We start from the raw sequence: 19457 nt of genomic DNA, 5'->3' as shown, positions 1-19457 counted from the left end.
CGCTGGATCATTCAGATAGCTAAATGTTTAAGTCATTCATGTCTTTCAGTTGGACGCTTCTTTGTGTTGTGTTTGCACCCCTGATTGTTGTCCTGTCAACAGTGGATATCTTTTACGAGCACCTCACTCTTGAGAATGCGGGTGCCTGATATTACTGTTCTGAATTAGTCTGCCATGCGCTTCTAGAAAAAGCCAAAAAGCATAGAATTGCAAAAATAGCATCAGCCACGATATATAGGAAAAATAACATAGCATACTCTCCCGCCGGGAATTGAACCCGGGTCTCGAGCGTTTGTTGGAATGACAAGCTCACATACTGACCACTATACTACGGAAGACTTACAGATGTTGACACCTGTCGTAGCTTGGCAGGAAAGAGAAAAAATAGATTTATAAAAGACGTTGAATGGCAAAACTGTTAGTGCATCAACTGGCTCGGCGCAAATTTTAAGTGGCCGAAGACCCAGATTTCAACCGCAACTCGCAGTCAGTCAATCCACCATGTTGCTGTCAGATCGTGCCATCCATATCCTCGGGGTTGGAAACCTCGGCAAATATGTCGCACACGCACTGGCAACACACTACCCAAGACTTCCCGTGACCTTGATCTTCCGCAAAAAAGACTCCTACGACAAGTTCGTTGACGGCGGCAGGAAAATCACAAAATGGGTCGATGAACACACCCAAGACTCCAAATCCGGCTTCAGAGCCGAGTGGATCGGACAGTCCAGGCCTGGCTCACCACACATCAGCAATCTGATCGTCGCAACAAAGGGCCAGCAAACACTCACTCCTGTCGGCTTCCTTTCACCCCGCCTCGATCGCAACTCGACCGTCTTGCTGCTGCAGAACGGCATGGGTGTCAAGGAAGAACTCGACTCCCAGATCCTCGCCTTCCGATCCCCAGAGCACCGTCCCTCGTACTGGGCAGGCGTCTGCAGCACTGGCGTCTTTGGCCGCGGCGACCCTACCCGCCCAGTCTGCCCCTTCACCTTCCAAGTGGCTGGGACCGGCCCACTCAACATCGGACCCTTTAGCGAGAGTCAGGAGATAGAAAAGAAACATCCCCTCCGTCGGGCCCTCGAGAAATGTCACCCAACTCTTCGGACCGAGTTTCTGGACAATGAAAAGATCAAACTCGCCCGGCTGCGCAAGCTGGTCATGAACGCTGTCATCAACCCCCTGACGGTCGTACATAGATGCCCCAACGGTTGGCTTCGGAGTTTGGAAAGATTCAGGGCTCTGCCGGACCATCCAGTCACTGGCATCACCGCCGAGTACAGGCCGTCTTCACTAGTGGCAGAAATCGGCCCCATTGTCCGTGCCGTGCTCGACCTACCCTCGGGAAACCCAAAACTTGACGAGGCCTGGTCGGATCTAGCCTTGCTCAGAGAGGCTCTTCTGCTGGCCGATCGCACCGGTGAGAACCAGAGCTCCATGTTGCAGGATGTGGAGGGTGGTCGAGAGACTGAGATTGACTACATCTGCGGCTGGCTTATCAAGAAGGCAAGGGAGTTGGGGCTGAAGTGCCCAAGGGGGACGCAAAATCTGTATCACTATATCAAGTTCCGCAAGTGGGAGAATGGCGAGGAGTTGAAGAGGTTAGGGCCGTCACCACGTGGAGCAGCATCTGTGGAAGATATGAAGGCGATGGATGAATTCATAGGAGGTAGAAACATGGTGACGGTAGAAAAGCCTGAGTGGCTCAAAGCCAAGGTGACGATAGAAACACCTGAGTGGCTCAAACCCAAGCCGGTGAGCAAAGGCGATAAACCCTGGGGAAAGGCGCCAAAGAGGGCAAATAAATACATGGCAAAGGCTCAAGGGCCTGGCAAAGGCAAAGTAAAGCCAACAGCATCTATTTAAATATACCAGCCACAATGCTCGCTCGCGAGCTACCCACTTTGAGCACAGATAGGAGATTTTAGCGTCCTCACATAAAATGTAAGTCGGTAGCTACTGATCATGGTCAAATTAAGGTCCCGAATCCTGAACTCCTCCCTTTCCTAGGTACAATTCAATCCATCATGACCTCAGAATTATCATCCCACTCCGCACCCTTTTTGACTTTAATATTCTTCCCAGTCAACACATCAATCCCTTGAATCTCATCGCCCGAAAACATACGCGTCAGTATCCTCACCATCTTGGGAGCAGACATATGCGGCAAAAGAGCCCGCGCCTGGCTAAGAACAACCCCTCTCACCACCTGGGCCAACCTGACAAATCTCCCCGGGCCACCGCAGCGTGCGGTGAACCTTGATTTTTCGTTTGCCAGCTCCTCGGTCAAAACAAAGTCAACGAGCAGCACACGCAAAGGAAGAGGACCGGGGAAGTCTCGTGGGGGTCTAAGGGCATCGGCGCAAATGGTGCGCACGCGCAGCCGTAGACGCTGCAACGTTGGGAGAAGCGCGCCGATCATCGGGCAGACGTGGCCGTCATCGCCGTGGTGGGGATGACCCTCTGGTTCTGGTCGAGTACCGTAGAGGTCTAGCTCCAGAGCGGTCAGGTTGCTGGTTGATAGGAGCAAGGCGCGTAGCGTGGATGGGAATAGGTACGTCTCTCGGATTTCAAAAACAGGGTTCGATGGCTTGATAGCGTTGATGCGCAGGGTGCGTAATTTTCGGGATTGTTTGATGATAGTGGCGAGGTGGACGAGATCGTCGTTCAGTTCCATTGTCCTCCTTTGCAATGACGATTGATCCGGGACGTAATTCCAGCTGTAATCTTTCGGGTCCAAGACAGTCCCCGGCCGGACAGTGCCGAAGCCTTCCAAATTCAGGTCGAGAATCTCCATCTCACGGAGAATTGATTCCGCGTACGGAGACGACGCCATTCTTCGTAGCATCTTGGTCGTGATGCAGGCCTCGCGAAAGCAGACGATATGGGCAAGTCCGTTCCATCGCTTACAGACTCTGAGGCGTGACAGATCTGAGCGGAAGTATGATGAGCCCACATGGTCGAAGATTTGAAGAAGGATCTCGGCTGGAAGTTCTATGAGTGACATGGTGTGTCGTCGCGTGGGAGAGGGTGAAAGCCGCCTAGAAAATCCCAGGTTGGTATATGATGCCGAACAGTAAAGCACCTTCCGCAAGCCAGATGGGCGAGGGCACAACTATCCCATTCTTCACGGCACAGCAGCTCTTCATGTCGGCAAATGCGGGGTAATATCAGGCACCCGCATTCTCAAGAGCGAGGTGCTCGGTTTACAAAGTAAAACATATCCAATGATGGCGGGGCAACAGTCAGGGGTAAAAGGATGGTTGCAAAAATAAAGAGGGTCAGGGGCAGGGCGGGGAGAGTGTTTAAGGAGAATACTTGAGCATGAAAACAAATCATGTACTCGGGAGTGGCGCTTAGCGCCAAGTGAAGCCTAATTCCTTACAGCTGCCACCACCAGATTCCCATGTGTTTTTTATTGCCTAACGCCACTTCCAAACCCTAAGCCACATTTGTGGCAGGTTAACGGTGGTGTGCGCTGGCCTACTTCTCTCCTGTTTTATTTTTGGGCATTCGATTTTCTTTTTCACGAACACCAGCTTTCTGCAAACACCCCCTTTGCGCAATGGGATCAACACAGATCCCCCTCCCAGCGAGCGCTATGCAGCCGGCGTCGAGCTCAACATTCGAACACATATTCCACCGGAGCCCTTTAAGCAGATGTACTGGGGAAATACTCCCAAAGTCAACGCCGCTCATCGAGACCATCGTCTCCACTTTGAGTTAAGTAACCCCCCGCAGGATCCTTGTCCTTAGGAAACGTTAGACCCATCGACCACGATCAGAAAATACTTGTAATTGATGAGTTTATTCCATCAAAGTAAAACCGTGGACGTGGTTCAACTGTGGTGGTCTGCCACCTTAAAGGCAACCCATCGGAGCAGCGCATGGCAAAATCAACGACGGGGTTGGTTACCCGGACCAAACTGACCCAGGCCCAAGACGACTCAGACTACAATGAAGATATGGACTGCATGACCCGCGCAGACTTGGATTAGGCCCTCGAAGCCCGGTCCTACATTCTCATGGAACATCACTTGGAGGAAGGATCTATTTCCGATAGGGTAGCGCCTCAATACTATGGTGCCTGGACTTTAGCGGTCGAAACCCATATTCCGGAACGTCTACGTTTGGTGCGTATGGTCCTTCTCGAGCGGGTCACCGGCCACACCATGGAGGATATAATCCTGCAAAAGCAAGACGTCGGCAAGGAGGAGTGCAGGTCTGTACTGACACGCGTAATTGACGCGGAGCGAATTTTGTGGTGGCAGCGTCTCATTGGCTTGGACAATCTCGATCCGAGTAAAATCATCATTCGCAAAGACAAGAGTTGGGAGGTTGCTTTTATAGACTTCACAGCCGTCCGTTTGTTCTACTATTACAACAAGCAGGTACATCCTCCACCGTGTAGATCAGCTCAAGAAGCCACTGCCACCAAAGAAGAAGTCAATGTCGCCCATCCTACAGTACTGGCCCTTCCAGCCTTTGAAAAACAATGAACTCACGACTGGTGCTTGGAGCGAGTTGATATCCAAAGCCTGGCATGCAGGTGACCAGGATCAATATGCACAATGGTTAATAGAGATCTGGGGGAACGATGACAAATACGCACCTGTACGCGAATGGATCTTCCAAGAGAAGTATCAGCAAGACCGGAGACCCAAAAATCGCAACTTAATGTGTAAGATGCTGAGAAGGAGCCGGAAAGCATCCGTCACACTATCAACAACAGCGCGGCTCTGACGAAAGCACTACCTCACAATTCACAACAATAACGGTAGATAGTGTTTTCTACATTCCTCCGGCGAAACAAACACAAGCATCTCGAGTTTAGGGTCACAAAGCTCTACACTTGCGCTTCGTGAGCAGGGGAGCAAACTACCTAAGCTCCCCGAGGAGCAAGAAGGGGTGGCTTGATGGGCTTTTATGTTATAACCGATGGTGATCTAGATGGATGATACATCTCTTTAACTTTAATTTTATAGCGCTGTCTTTGTAAATCTCTCCCATCAAGAAGAAATGCATAGGGCCCTCTAGATAGACTCATTTACAATCTTATCCCCATTATCTTGTGATGTTTATGGGACAGTTTATTGGGGATGTCAATATTTCTGGGTACACTTCTTTTGCTATCCCCCCCTAATGTAGGGCTAGCTAAGGTACCATAACATCTTATTCTACCGCATTTATATCTACTTCCACAGCGTCTGGCCTCCTCAAGATCTACGTAACCTAAGAAATATTTCCTAATTAGTTTTTGACTTCAGACAATACCAAGGCGTGGTCACCTCATAGAAAGTAAATGTACCCCTTTTAAAGGCTAGTACACCCAACCGGGTAAACCCTCGAATCCTATAGACGAGGTCCTCTGCTCATCAACCCGCTTTATCAACCTATCCTCCACCTTCCCATCCCGTTCCTGCCGCTCCGGTTTCCTAACCACCTTCCCCTTCCCCTCCTACTAGGACGGTAAAAACCTCGAGGCGAGGGCAGTTTGAGAGGTGGAATTAAGAAAGAGTGACGGGCTTAATTAGCACAACCGGCAGGGGCCATGATAGCACCCACACAGATTCCTGCAAAAGCTTTTCAATCTTCCATTTTGTCTCTTCCGTTTATTCGCCTGCAGCGCATTCTCCCTGTCAGACTTTCTGTGTTGCACAATAGAGGGCCAAACAACAGTCATGGTACACGCACCGTCAAAACCCTACGTTGCTCCCAAGCAACGTGTGGGATGCCCTTCTATCACCAGTCAAGCCACTTCCCCAAGCCTCTACCTCTAACAAGCAAAAAGATTCGCAAACCGAGCGATCCCCCAGCTAGAGGAAAGCCTGCAGTTGGATGGATCGAGGTCCCACCCAGCTTCCTAGTTGACATAGGCCTCAAGGTCATTCAGCCGCATATAGACCATCTCAAGACAGTCGGAATGTCTCCAAATAATCCAACGGCCGTCTTGCATAGCGAGGCCGATGTGGTCGCTTGGTGGGACGAACAGATCTTACAACCTGTCTGCTACGCACTCTACCGCGCTCGCGAGGTTGAGGGAAAGCCGAGTTTTGGTATGATCTCCGAGTTTTCGCTCCCGCAAGCAAACCAGAAACCCCTCCAGCGAACGAACCTAGTGACGCCCCTGAGCGCATACCTGATTGCGCATCTAAGCCTGACAAGGTCATTAGGTATGACACGGATAACCTCGATGTCATGGAGCTCATTGGTTTCATTGAGTTTGAAAAACGAGGGGTAATCAGGCCCGAAGAGTTTAGAACAGCAGTGTTTCGAGATCTATCAAAGGATGAGCTCGAGGAGGCAAAGGCCAGTACTATGATGATCGTCGCGCTGGGGAATATCTCCATTCAAAATTTGACTTGAAAAAGAGCCTCGTAAAACTCGCCGCTCACTTTACGGCGTACTTAAAACGCCGGTTGTTCAACACATCGTTTTTCAAATCTGGCTGATGACAAGCACGCCTTATTGGCTTAGTCCCACAAAGAGCCATACTTTCTCCATGGAACGTTGATTGAGTTTTGATGGGCATGATCAAGTCAGGCTTGCCTTCTTGGGATGGATGGTATTGGCGTTGGAAGCAAAAGAAAACCCGGGGGGCAAGTATTATAACGGTGCTGTTGACCGTTGCCCCATATCAAAGAACAGGAACATGGTTGAAGGTGCTGAGAAGCGTGCAGATAACAAAGAGAAAGGGTCAGATTTTGCATCTCGACCATCCAAGAGACGGATGTTGGATGCGCCAGGGGCTGTAAGTGAATGAATATTGAAGGTGGAAATCTGGGAGATTAGTTGGAGCTTCCGCGCCAAAAGTAGTCTTGGAAATTTAAAAGATATTATTATGCTCTTTTGCCAAGGCCTTTGTGATATAGAAATCTACACTCCGTAACATACGCGTGCATAATGATGATGTTGTGCGTTGTTGGTGTCACAGAAAACCCCTACGAGGTTAGGCACCGTTGGGCACCTTGAACCACGCTTTTTGGCATCCACGTATTTCAAATACAAATGATGCGCGGCTCCGGAGCTGACCAAATTCAGATCTAAGATAGCTATATGTATATCTACCTTAACAAGATCCTTTGCAATTGTCTAAGAAACCGCGGTATTGAGATGTTCAAGTATAAATGTTGGGAGGAGTGCTGTTTCTGGGCAACGCTCACTAGAGAAAGCCTACCGCCAGACAAAGCAGTACGGTAGCTGTTCTGAGCATCAAAGCTTGTGACATCGCTATAGTCGTTGATAATGGTGTTGTCGAGTAATAGTAGAGTGAGACAGTGTTGTGGGTAGGCAAAAGGGGAAGAGGAACGGTGACATTGATATTACTCGCTACAACCGTGGTGTCACAGGCAAGTTAACTGAGAAAAACTCATTAATCCAGCCAGTTCTTAACCATCAACCATATCGATTCCTACCGAGGGTCATTGCACCGAGGTCAGACAGGTATGTCCCGCGGGTATTCAGGGGCTTCATACTTGTATACCTACATCCAGTCATCACCCTCCTCATTGTATGTCTTAGGTATCTCAACAATCAAGTCTCATAACAACATCGTTCAGCATATCCTGTCTGCCCCGACATAGTGTCAATACACCCTTTCGGCTCTACACGATATTCTATCCGTACAGCAACCCACTTTGTTACGTCCCATTCAACATCATGTACTAATTGAGCTCATGTACAATTTTTGCTACTTTCCTACTACCTACACCTTGTTATTTATACATTCCATTTTGACTCCCACTTAAGCCTTGAGGGCCAAGATCCTCTCAGCAGCCTTCTCAGCCGCGATGACGATCATGCCAGACGGGTTACCCGTCGACATACCAGGGAAGATGGAGGCGTCAACCACAAAGAGGTTGTCAGTGCCATAGACCTTGGTGTCCAAGTCAACTACGGCAGTACCACCCTCACGACCATCATCAGTGCCAAGCTTGGCAGTACCCATCCAGTGGTTGGAGCGGCGGGCGGATGGGGAGACAGGGAGCTATCGACAATGTTAGCCATTGTTCATGGCGCGTAAAAGAGGAAAAGACTTACGCCATTGACATAGTCCTCAACAGTTCCGGTGGGAGGGGGAAGGACCCAGGTGATATTGGGGATCACGTTAAGGGCGGCTTGAAGCTTCTTGATACCAGCAATAACGGCCTCCTTGTCACCAGCGTTGTGGAGATAGGGGTGCTCGGAAACAGCGGTGGCGAGACCAGGGGTGATGGTCATCCGGCCTCTGGAAACGACACCTCTTCCGAGGTACTGGCTGAGAGTCATGGCATCTAATCTGTTAGCTTGTGGGTGTTACACATTGTAGAAGAGCTAACATACGTGGGGAGTCAGTGATGCGACCATCTCCCTCAACACGGGCAGTCCATTGGAATTGACGGGGGATGCCGTCAGAAGGAGTAACCTCTTCCCAGACCATGGGTCCGATGTTGGGGGCAGCCTGGGTCAAGATACCAGTGCGGTTGTTGAGATAACGCTCCTTGTCACCCTCATTGGGGGCAGTCCAGGCCTCGTAAAAGTCATAGAAGACGACGTCGGGGTGAGTCAAGATAAGATCGGTGTTGAGATGGTCAATCAGGTTGGAGCCGACCGGGAGGTCGATCCACTGATCCCGAGAGATGAAGGTCTCGCCGTCCTTGGAGCCGGCAACGATCTCGAGCTGGTCACGGGGACCGATACCGCCTGTCATTGTGTGTTAGCTTTCGGTGCTTGAGAAAGCCCACAAGGACTTACTGCGCATGAGAAGCTTGGCAGAGCCAAAAGTACCAGCAGAGAAGATGACACCACCCTTGGCGCTAATCTTGACTTCACCGCTGTAGCCACCGTCCCTCAAGCATTCGAGTTCAACACCGGTAACCTTGCCACCTGTTCTGAGAGCCCTGCGCACAGCACTGCCAGTCCAGAGGTCAAAGTTGTCACGGTTGTTGGCTGAAACAAGGTATGTGGCAAGCGGGCCATCTCTCTCACCGTATCGGAACATGAAGTGGGTGTGCGCAAACGCGCCGTTCTTCTCGTTGGGCGACTCATTGGCAACAACCTCCTTGTAGCCCGACTTCCTCAGACCGCTGGAAAGAACATCGAAGCCTTCACGGCGATAGAGGACACCATCAGCAGATGGCTTGAATGTACCAGGAATCCGGTCGAAGACACGGTTGGCGGCAGCCTCAACATCCTTGGACTTCCAGCCAGCAGGGAAGTTGTAGTCCCAGTCAGACGCGGGGGGCTGATTTATTTGTAAGCAAGCTTTCTGCAGGATGGGGCTTGGAGTTTGAAATTACCTTCCACCAGAGACCGGCGTTGACAGCAGTACCGCCGCCCAGAACACAACCAGCCATCTGGTCAGTATCAGTGCAGGCAATGCCGGCGCTGTCGACCCAGATCTGATTGCAGAGGCCGGGGACATCGAAGCGAGTGAGATTGGTTCCCTCGAGCCACTTGGGCTTCATGGTGCCACCCCAGCGACCAGAGGAAGGAGGTCCCTTTTCGATGAGCAAGACGCTGTGACCGGCGGCGCTGAGCTTGTCGGCAACGGGGATACCGCCGGCACCGCCACCAACAACGATGTAGTCGTAGACCTTTTCGGGAGCAGGAGTGCACTCAGCATCACCAGGACCAGTACTAGAGGATCGTCAGCATCACGCCTTCCCGAACTGATAGAGTACCGCTACTTACCCCTCACAATCAGTCTCAGGAGTAGTCGTAGCAAGCTCAGCCCACTCGGCGTACGACTCGGAAGTGGCACCCTCCAAGGGAGCACCCCACTGACCAAAGCCAGCATCGTGGAAGCCAAAGGTGGCGCGGTCAGGGCAGGTTGGGTTCTCCAGACCAGAGCTGCCAGCCGCGTGGCCCAAAACGAGGAATCCCTGTGTTGTCTCGACGCTGCCGCTGGTGCCGTCTTGGTTCCAGGAGAAGCAGTTCTGGCAACGGTAGATCAGCTCGAAGTGGGTGTCGGTGACGTTCGAAGAAACTTGGGTCAGCTTTGCATCGCCGGTGTAGAGGCCAGGTAAGGTGTAGCCGGTGGCCCAGCGGAAAGAAGTGTAGACAGTTCCCTCAGAGGCCCAGGCAACGAGGAGCAGGGCGTTGGTCATCTGACCGGCCTGGCCGTGGGAAAGACCGCACCAGCCGGGAGCAGCTGCATCTTCGATTTTGCAGCGCTATTCTCTGTCAGCACAAGAAGAATTGAGGGTAGATGATCCACATACGAGGATACCAAGGTACTCGTTGGCATTTTCGGTCAAAGCATCACCTGGGAGAGCCAGACCGAAGGTGAATGGAGAGGCTTCGGTAGCCTCGGTGCCTTGAGTCCACGTCTTGAACTTGATGCCGGACGTTTGATCAGTGTAGGTACCATCAGCCATTTGCGCGATGCCATGCTGCAGGTCTGTCGATTATCAGCTGGATTTCCATCACAAAACTTATTAGGAGCACCTACAAAGCGACGCCGCGAGGGCAGTCGCGCCAACACGGCTGAGAAACTTCATTGTTACTTTCCAGAACAGCCAAAGCACAGGACGATTCTGGATTCAGCGCTGGGCCAAAGAAGACAAGCCAGCCTCCAGATACAAACGTCTCATGCGGGGAGCGGCCATGCATATAACCACATCGCGAGCGTAAGCTGACTGTGCCTGACTCCGCATTCCCAGGATCGAATCACGGAAGCGCAGTCCGGGGAAAACAAATGGAATGTCACCGATAGGATGGATCCGCGGCAGAATCAGAGCCGATGACTTGGAGGAGATGTAGGGAAATAAATTGGGCTGCATGACCAGAGTATAGCCTCCGCCAGGAGAATATGGGATCTGCGGCGTTGGCAAAGCCATGCTTGATATGAAGGGAGCAGATAGATTGGAGAAGAGCCGCGCGGTGGGGTTTCCCCAAGATTTCCCCAGGGCGGAAGAACCTGATGAGTTTGGCGAGGAGGCGGCATGGCACGCGGAGGCAGGGGAGTTCAGGGGAGGCAAGGCACCGAACGGAAGCAGACGCCGACGCGGGACGTTTCAACTCATGGCCAAGCATTGATGTATGAACCGGTAATCTTGCCTGCATAGTCGCTGACGTTGTCTGTCTCCATTCTCAGGGGACTCGTTTGCGCTCCAATCTCAGGTGCTCGGAACAAAACAGCAGCATTGGGCTGCAGATCACAAAGATCACAAAGCATTATGAGGTGCCCACAATCGGTGCGCCGACTGAATGCAACATAGAATACTGACTGGCGGACAGTCGAGTCAGTGAAGAAATCCCCAACCCCTCTTTCCTGGCGTGGCTGATTCGGTCGGTCTGAATGAAGTTGGAATTGATTCGAAGAGGCCAAATCCGGGTATTTCCACGAAGGTGAATCTCAACGGCGTTGCGGCAAGGAGAGCGGCAACAACGGGGAATTTCCAGCGGCTCCAGAACGGCGCGGTAGAGGGGGTCCTTGGGAAGTCCTTGGCTCGGGGTTGGCCGGTTCCAGAAAAAATTCCGTAGTGGTGCTCAAGGTTGTAATCTCCCCCACTTTGGATAAAGTCCCGTCAGTCAGCCACCAGCGTCTACTGGCGCTGTAGTCGTTAACGGATGCTGGCGACCCATTTTGCTCTTCAATCAGGCTATACCCAATCAACTTGCGTATAGTAGATCTCGCGGTCCGTCGGGCCAGCCCTAGGATTGGGACCGTGGCGATTGCTCACGAGGCCGCCCCTGTTTGGGGAGGTCTGTCGGTCGAACTGTGGGGAGAGCATGCGATGGGCGTTTCTGGGGATAATAAACGAGGCGGCTGATGGCGGCTGCTTTATACGTTCGCTTCGATCGATCGGTATGCGGAGGGTCGATGTCCTCGGTTTTTGGCAACAGTGAGAGTCGTGTTCGTGAGGGAAAATATGCAAGAAGGAACAGACACCTGCAAAAGCAGAACGCCAGGGCGCACAAAGGCATATATTTATCTGTGATAAAGGGCCGACCAAGAACCCAAGATGCTTGGGCCCTGTTTGGTGCCCATCAACAGCATGTGAAAGGGGGTGGAGGGGTAGCAGCAAGGCAGACAGGCACCCTTCAACTGCCGTGCAACTGTCAAGCTAGCTCCCGTGACCTGACTGCCGGATTGCATTCTCTGCATTGCTTGTTCTGCCTGCGCATGTCCCGTGATCTCAGTGCAGTCTCGAGTTTGGGGAAGGAACCACCTCTCTGCCTGTTTTAGACCGGATGCTTGTCTCCGCCATTTTTGCTCCAGCTTCATGGGCACCAGATCGCTATATCTGCAGATATGCAAGCAGATATTCGTCGGCTGCAAGTGTTTTTCATTTCGTAGATAGAGGTTCATGATTTCAGCTAGGAGTGATGAGTTTCTCATTCGATGGGTAGCCAAGTCAGATCGATAGCTCTCATCTGTCAGAGCTTTATCTCAGCCAGTGTTCGGTACTCAGGTTGCAAACAAGAGTGTCAGAGCACGGCATCAATGGTCTCCATCAAAACGTGCGGGTTGATATTGGTCAGCCAGCATCTCATTCGACAGACAATCTGGGGCACACACAACCTCATTTGCCACCCATCCTCGACGACGTAGTTTTCCTGGATTGCTAACTTCGTCTGCAGCTTTGACTGGCTCATCGCGTTGGCATGGACAGCTAAAGACTCCCATCATGGCCACAGACGGGCCGTTTCATATACACTCTCTGATCCTTTCAACCCGGCATTTGCGGCCCAACGTTATCCGCAGTGGTTGGAATGGCCGTCTTGTTCTTATTTATATACTAGTATGCTGGCAAAGCTGTGTCCTAATCAGCTAGTTAAGGATCTCAAGACCAAACACCTAGCACTTTGGTTGAAATTTCTCTAGTTCATCTTTGATACCATCGACATGAAGGTCTTCCCCATTGTTACTGCCCTTACGCTGGGTGTTGCTGATGTCTCAGCCCACTACATCTTCCAGCAGTTCGGTGTTGGCTCAACAAAGTTCGGCGTATTCGAACACATTCGCAAGAACAACAACCACAACTCTCCAGTAACCAGCTTGTCAGACAACAACCTCCGTTGCAATGTCGGAGGAGCCTCAGGTGCTAGCACCAGTGTTGTCAATGTTAAGGCTGGAGACTCGGTGACTTTTTACACTGATCAAGCTGTGTACCACCAAGGACCTATTTCTCTGTATGAAATGCCGTCATCTTCGGACTGGATATAACAGCTAACCTTCTTTCAGCTACATGTCGAAGGCGCCTGGCTCAGTTAAAGACTACGACGGATCCGGTGAATGGTTCAAGATCTACGATTGGGGCCCGACCATCAACGGCGGCCAATCATCCTGGCCAATGAGATGTACGTCGTGTTGGTTTTCATGCTACCTTAGCTCATCAGCATGCTAACATCCCATCTTCACAGCATCCTACCAAGCCAACCTGCCCAGGTGCATCCCCAACGGAGAGTACCTCCTCCGCATCCAATCCCTCGCCATACACAATCCAGGCTCAACCCCCCAATTTTATATCAGCTGCGCGCAAATCAACGTTTCCGGTGGTGGAAACTCCAGCCCCAGTCCCACGGTCAAGATCCCTGGCGCTTTCAAGGCTACCGACCCCGGATACACAGCCAACGTAAGTCTCGGTGTTGGTATTGGCAGACAACCGGATGCTGACTTTGAGGGCAGATCTACAACAACCTCCAGTCCTACACCGTACCAGGACCCAAGGTGTTCACCTGCTAAGCGCGGCTTAGGTCAAATGATGGATATGTACATAGTCCCACTACAGGCAGCGACACGACATGATGAGGCATTTTGAATGGTGATTTTTTCAAGGAAACATGCATTGACTTTGTTTCAAGCTTACTCCTGAGGGCGGCCTGGTTCTTCCCGTCCCGGGCTGGCCGGTCCGCCTTGCCCCCAGTCCCGCCGAAGGATCGGCGCTGAGTCTCCACTTCGCCGGTCCCTACTGCTTCGGGCTCGGAGGCGGCATTTCGTGAAGTGGTTACCTCATCAGCGTTGAAGTTCTATACACAAGTCGCAATCAAAAGAGTATCATAGATGCTAGACTTGAACGAACGTGCCTGTTATATTAGAATGCGCGGGCTGATTCTCTGATTGCAAGAAGCAAAGGCTCAGCTTGCTGGTCAACCCTGATTCTGAATATGGCCCAAACCTCTAGGCACTATTCCCAAAAAACTTTGTAATCTTCTGACTTCCTGCTCCCGCTGGCGCAACCTTGCCCTTCTTCTTCTCTGGGCTCCTCGTGTGCTTGTTACTCGTCGCACTGATCTTTGGTCTCTCTTTGACAGGCGACTCCCACTTCACCGGCCCCTCTTCTTTGACATTCTTACTTGGTGAACCCTCCTCTTTCACTTTCTTACCCGGTGGCTCCTCTTCCGCATGATCCTCCGCTTCTCTTTTCACCCCTTGCTTTCCCTCTGTCACTACAACCCCCATCCCCTCCTCATCCTCCCTCTTCACCTCCTCCAAACTCTTCACCTCTTTCCCCCCATCCACCATCTCCACCTCCGCCTCCCCTTTCAACGGCTCCCTCTTCTTACTCTTGGCCGCAGCATTCGCAAAGAAATTCTCAATATTCCCCTTATTCTCCCTACTCCCCACCGGCACTACAAAAACAGCATCGTCATTCCCAACCTTGCCCACCTCCTTACTAACAGGATAAACCTCCAGCTCCCCCTCATACGGCCTCAACACCCCCTGCAACTCCTTACTCCACTCCCTCCTCCCCAAATCCAACCAAACCCTCAACCTCTCCGACTCCGCGTCAAGAATAACAGGCATCCTGTCATGCAAGAACCTCAACTGATCATTCGACGAAGTGGTGATAATAGTATAACTCCACACCTTCCTTGTCTCCCCATCCCCCTCTCCATTCAGCGGCGGGAGAGAAGCACAATCCCACAAGCCAGCCAAAAGCATCAATCTGCCATCTTTCCTCTTGACATAATGCGGAATCTTTTCCTTGCCTTTCTGAAGCCACTCGTAAAACCCCTGCGCAATAACCACGCACCTCTTTTTGGACTTCATGCTCGCCCACATACCCCCTGACTGGGCGAGAGAGTCGTCGCGACAGTTTATTGTTTTGAGGGTGGAGGGGAAGGAGGGGCTGGATTTAATCCAGGAGGGGATGAGGCCCCATTTCATGGCTTGGAGTTTGAAGGATGGGGTGGGGGAGGAGTCTTGTTCTTGTGATTCATCCGGTGCCTGGTGATGATTATGACCAGCACCGGCGTCGGCGCGGTAGACTACCCCGTTGTAGCCTGGGGCAAAGTTGTAAGATTGGCGGGGGGCGCCGTCGCCTTCGTCGGCGGGGGTGTCATCGACTTGGAGGTCGTAGTCGTTTTGGAGCATTTGGCGGACTTGGGAGGGCCGCTTGAGGAATTGATTAGTGAACGGGGTCGCACCGGCCAGTGGGGAGGGGTTGGGGTGGGTGGGTATAGGTGATGAGGCTTACTAGGGCCATGGCATATCTGCCGCACATTGTGAGTCGAAGGAATTATGTGGTATAGGGCTAGCGCAAGTCGCAAGATGTAGCTGTGATGCTAATTGTGCAATGGCTCGTCGTTAGACTTGTAGAAGTAATGACGCAAATTTTAGACGCGACAAAGCAGCCCCGCCCCTCAAAGACGGGATTCCAAGTCGCCAGGTCACGTGGGCACCTTGCCCACTACCCCTGAACACCTGGATCGTAGGTCTGAGATGGAATGTCAAGTGCCCGATAAAGTAGAAAGACCTGAAGTGACGAGGCATTTCAGAAAATAGGTCACGCAACATATGCTAGCTATTCTGTAAGAGTAATACTCTATCGCTTGAGCGCTTGGGCAACGGTAAGACCTACGATGCCGGCTCCAGCCAAAATGACAGAAAGTGGTTCCTGAAGAGACATTACCAACATCATGCTGTATCCGTGGTTGTACCAAGTATCGTTCGCTCGTAATGGGATGTAAAGAACAGCGAAGAATGAAGGAGCGAGTCGAAGACCCAAAGTCTCCATAGTTAAGGTTTTGGTCGACCGCCAAAAGGTAGAACAGTTTGCACTACCACCTTCTTTCCTTTCTGTGTGCGTGCTGAGACTCAAATCGGACAGCTATTCTCCGGCTGCCCGTTTGTTTCAACCAAGCATGAGATTAAATCTCAACGCTCTCATGTGTTCTACGGCGAGGCTAATGAGATGGATTTCAGCATGAGCGTCTCGGAGGAGTCAGTGTATGGCACTCCTCCAATCCTACTAAGACACCGATTTCTAGGTATGAAGATATGTGAGGCTCCTGTATGCACATCTCAGGTTGTCTCTAATCCCAAATGTTTCATTTTCAAATGCCCAACTTCACAGCCAAAACCTGCCTGAGACTTGGCCTTAGTAATGCTGCGGGCTATTGCTGATGGTATTGCTGCCGAATAGTCGGTTATACTTACACCGAGCGCGGTGAATGAGGCAGCCCTCGGGTTAGAGGATATGGGAAGTGCCGCGTTTGTTACCCTCTGGACTGTAATCTTTGCTGAAGTTTGCTCTTGTTACAGCCTGCCGACCTTTCCATGTAGGGGCTTCGCATGCCTGTGGTTACCGTGCTTGCGTTTGTAGGTGAACATGGCATGCCGATTGATATATCCCCCGTGGCGTGGAGATTCTACGATCAGCATTTATTAGGCGTGGCGAAGGTTCTTAGCGAAGCATCGGTTGCTTGGGGTGGGTGGTAGGAACGAATGAAGGATGACGCGCCCAGGTCAGAGTGAGTCTCGGGGGTATTCAGGGGCGATAGGGATATTATAACATGTTTTCAATACAGTATGCTGCACTAGATAGGTAAATTTGGAACTACTATTTCGTTGGTATCTTCTCCATGCTTAACACCACTATTCCCATCACAGGTCAACCAAGCAGAGCTGCGTCATCATAATTTACTCACAGCTTCTCCCGCCACTACTTCCTCTCCGGTTCCGAAGAAGAAGCATTATCAATCAACTCCTTCGCAGAACCCTTGTTAGAGGAAGGATGGTTCCCCGAGAGGTAGCACGGGTAGTGGTGGTGGTGGTGGTAACTCGGCAGCCCGACGTTGCCAGGATAAGAGACGACCACTTCTCCGCTGCCGTCGCTGAGCTTGCTCCTCGATCCGGGGCCGCGGAAACGGCGGCGGATGGAGGACCCGTAGCTATCTCGGAGTTTGGTCAGAACTGCGCTTGCGAGGCTGCGGAGGGCTTGTAGACTGGGAGGCAGGCGCAGAGGATCACGGTGGCGGTGTGGATGTTGGCCCAGAATGCGGCTTGGCTGAAGTTTACTGTTGTCCGGGATGTAGGGGTTAGCTAGGTACGGGTGAAGACGGGTTTAGGTTGGGGGAAGGGGGTTACCGTAGAGGGAGTTTGGTTGGTATTGATAGGCTACGCGGAGGATGCATGTGATTCTGGCACTGTGGACTTGGGTTGGTACCTATGGCATGGGAGGTTTGTTGGGCATGGAATTACAATCCACCGAGCAGAAATATTCCCGAAACCATGTCCTTTGTCTTTTTGGGCATCTGAAGGGATAATACTGCCCTGATGGCAATGCGAGGATGGCAATGTTGAGACTCTCTCGATCAGATCGATGATGAAGGAGAACAAGTTGAAGTTGAGGCCACGGCCACCGCGCTTGGTACGGTGCCAGAAGAGGTCGATGGGGATGCAGATGCAGAGGTTGGCGACCTGGGCTGCGATGAAATAGGCTGTTGATACCCCGATGATCAGACAGGTCCTGCGGAAGTCAGGGGTCGCAAAGATGCAGCGGTAGAAAAAGAGGATGAAGATCTTGGCTAGGTAGAATGTGAGGTAGAGGATCGTGTTGGCGATGAACAGGGACTAATATGGCAGTGTTGGATAGGCTTTTCCACAGTGATGCTGACGAAGGAGGGACTAACCATAAGGAAGTTCTCCATGCCTCGGATTGTGTCGAGAGAAGGGCGTTTGGCCAGTTTGGCCATGATTTCGCCGATTTCTTTGCCGTATCTTCCCTCAAAGAGACCTTTGATGTTGTCACTCACGCTGCCTTGACCATGATTGCAGCGAGACGTTTACCCCATAATGATGCTGAGACCGCCCTCATGTAAGAAATAGTTGTTGCGAGAATGAACTAGTCATCACAATGAATGCCCTGTTTCAGACCAATCTTGCACCAGAAGCGTAGGAAGGTTGCCACCACGGCAATGGAAAGACAGGCAACAGTGATGGTTAGGCGCCGTACTCCGTTCCCGTTCAAGTTTTCAGACATTTTGGGTCAATTTTACTGTTGGTAGCTTGTGGATATGCTGAAGTTTCTGCGATGAGAGAGGGGGGGGGGTGGGTTGAAATGCATAAGGACACAGAGTGCCATAGCCTTTCAAGCGTAGGGCATCTCACACAGAGCTTCAGGTCTCTTCTTGGATGGCCGCCATGTTACAGCGGCGCAGACATACTCTGTTTAGAATGAAGGCTTACCTATAGCTCCTACATAACCTTCGCCGTGAGTATGCATCCGCTGATGGCATCAGAAAGGGATCACGCACGAAAATATCGGGCCGTTTACCTTCAACCTCAGTCAACAGTTCAGATGATTGAGCTCTATGTGTCTCATGGTCACTTTCCTGTTTCAGTGAAGATCTGTATGACACCGAGCACAGTGCTTGAATACTGTCGCAACTGCCGTGATAATGCATTATCGAAGTGACCAGTGAGGTGTAAATCATGCGTGCACAGGGCGTTACCTGCTGCGATCAACCCCATTCTGCAAACGAAAGTTACTCAGTCGACCGCCGAAGGGGTTTGTAAACTCCCACCGTCAGAGGCTGTCGAAACTGGAAGTTCTTACGCAGGTTGTCCCAGCCAGCAGCAGCTTGAGCCATATGTGTCGTTTCCCTTTGGGTTTTGAACATGGCGAACTTCCCACAGTGGGCCGTCGTAGTAAGTCAAACAAGCCAAGTTGCCCATGGAAGACCAAGTTAACTGATCATGTCTACAGGTTGGAGATTCACTTGCTGGCCTAATGCATAGGCTCGTCCTCAAGCGCCATGGCACCAACGTGTGGGAGCAATACTCCTGTGGGATTGGGCAGTCAGGTTGCTCCAGGGCTTTGGCCGGGGGCCCACAAATCTGGGAAAGGATAAGAAAAGGTTTTTGCTCTCCGGAGTTATTTATTTAAGTACTTGATAATATGCTCAAGTATTTACAAATCCTCGCTACCTGTGACAAGGGCTGTGATACAGGGCTTGGAACCAATAGTTCAATTTCAGTAATAATCTTCAATGGCCTCGAAGTCCTTGATGAAGGAAATCTCAGAGTAATACAGTGATCCTGAACGCGTATTTATCTCCCTGTTCAACTGGTCCGTGCCTTCGTGCCTCAGGCCTCTGCCAAGTCCTTTGATATCTCTCTGGGCCAATAGTAATCCTTTGATACCCGCCTTGCCTTTGATTGCCTGCCTCACTTCAACGAGAGGCTCACAACTTGCAGATACCCCTCCTTACGGTGATATTGGCGGTGTTGTTGGTCGTGGTTG

The 19457-nt window shown here is 51.4% G+C and overlaps 6 protein-coding genes and 1 non-coding gene across 7 annotated transcripts; 2 read left to right on the top strand and 5 right to left on the bottom strand.

Moving 5' to 3' along the window:
• Nucleotides 1–256: 256 nt before the first annotated feature.
• QC761_0063470 lies at nt 257–338 on the bottom strand. Its single transcript has one exon. It is a non-coding gene; the product is annotated as a tRNA-Asp (tRNA).
• A 163-nt stretch (nt 339–501) lies between these two features.
• PAN5 (2-dehydropantoate 2-reductase (Ketopantoate reductase) (KPA reductase) (KPR)) lies at nt 502–1866 on the top strand (the record flags this gene model as incomplete). The annotated part of the gene is made up of 1 exon (XM_062871779.1): nt 502–1866. The coding sequence occupies one exon, from the start codon at nt 502–504 to the stop codon at nt 1864–1866; it is 1365 nt and encodes a 454-aa protein (XP_062731992.1).
• Nucleotides 1867–2017: 151 nt separating this feature from the next.
• On the bottom strand, nt 2018–3007 carry QC761_000290 (uncharacterized protein; the record flags this gene model as incomplete). The annotated part of the gene is made up of 1 exon (XM_062871773.1): nt 2018–3007. One exon carries the CDS (start codon nt 3005–3007, stop codon nt 2018–2020), a length of 990 nt encoding a protein of 329 aa, XP_062731991.1.
• Nucleotides 3008–7631: 4624 nt separating this feature from the next.
• QC761_000280 (uncharacterized protein) lies at nt 7632–11983 on the bottom strand. Its single transcript, XM_062871771.1, has 8 exons — nt 10433–11983; nt 10203–10381; nt 9673–10154; nt 9279–9618; nt 8734–9223; nt 8323–8682; nt 8041–8273; nt 7632–7987 (listed from the first exon to the last, which is right to left on the bottom strand). Exons 1-8 carry the CDS (start codon nt 10479–10481, stop codon nt 7745–7747), a joined length of 2376 nt encoding a protein of 791 aa, XP_062731990.1. The 5' UTR covers nt 10482–11983; the 3' UTR covers nt 7632–7744.
• Nucleotides 11984–12038: 55 nt separating this feature from the next.
• On the top strand, nt 12039–13874 carry QC761_000270 (uncharacterized protein). The gene is made up of 5 exons (XM_062871770.1): nt 12039–12261; nt 12337–13119; nt 13172–13287; nt 13351–13562; nt 13616–13874. The coding sequence occupies exons 2-5, from the start codon at nt 12833–12835 to the stop codon at nt 13670–13672; spliced, it is 672 nt and encodes a 223-aa protein (XP_062731989.1). The 5' UTR covers nt 12039–12261; nt 12337–12832; the 3' UTR covers nt 13673–13874.
• On the bottom strand, nt 13652–15975 carry QC761_000260 (uncharacterized protein). Its single transcript, XM_062871766.1, has 2 exons — nt 15408–15975; nt 13652–15325 (listed from the first exon to the last, which is right to left on the bottom strand). Exons 1-2 carry the CDS (start codon nt 15432–15434, stop codon nt 14108–14110), a joined length of 1245 nt encoding a protein of 414 aa, XP_062731988.1. The 5' UTR covers nt 15435–15975; the 3' UTR covers nt 13652–14107.
• A 728-nt stretch (nt 15976–16703) lies between these two features.
• On the bottom strand, nt 16704–18232 carry QC761_0063410 (uncharacterized protein). The gene is made up of 4 exons (XM_062872615.1): nt 18002–18232; nt 17845–17948; nt 17550–17785; nt 16704–17229 (listed from the first exon to the last, which is right to left on the bottom strand). The coding sequence occupies exons 1-4, from the start codon at nt 18027–18029 to the stop codon at nt 16875–16877; spliced, it is 723 nt and encodes a 240-aa protein (XP_062731987.1). The 5' UTR covers nt 18030–18232; the 3' UTR covers nt 16704–16874.
• Nucleotides 18233–19457: the final 1225 nt, after the last annotated feature.

The sequence above is a fragment of the Podospora bellae-mahoneyi genome, chromosome 4, assembly GCF_035222275.1.
Source record: "Podospora bellae-mahoneyi strain CBS 112042 chromosome 4, whole genome shotgun sequence".
In the NCBI taxonomy this organism is placed as follows: domain Eukaryota; kingdom Fungi; phylum Ascomycota; class Sordariomycetes; order Sordariales; family Podosporaceae; genus Podospora; species Podospora bellae-mahoneyi.
The sequence above is the reverse complement of the archived record's forward strand: the minus strand, read 5'-3'. Positions and strand labels throughout refer to the sequence as shown.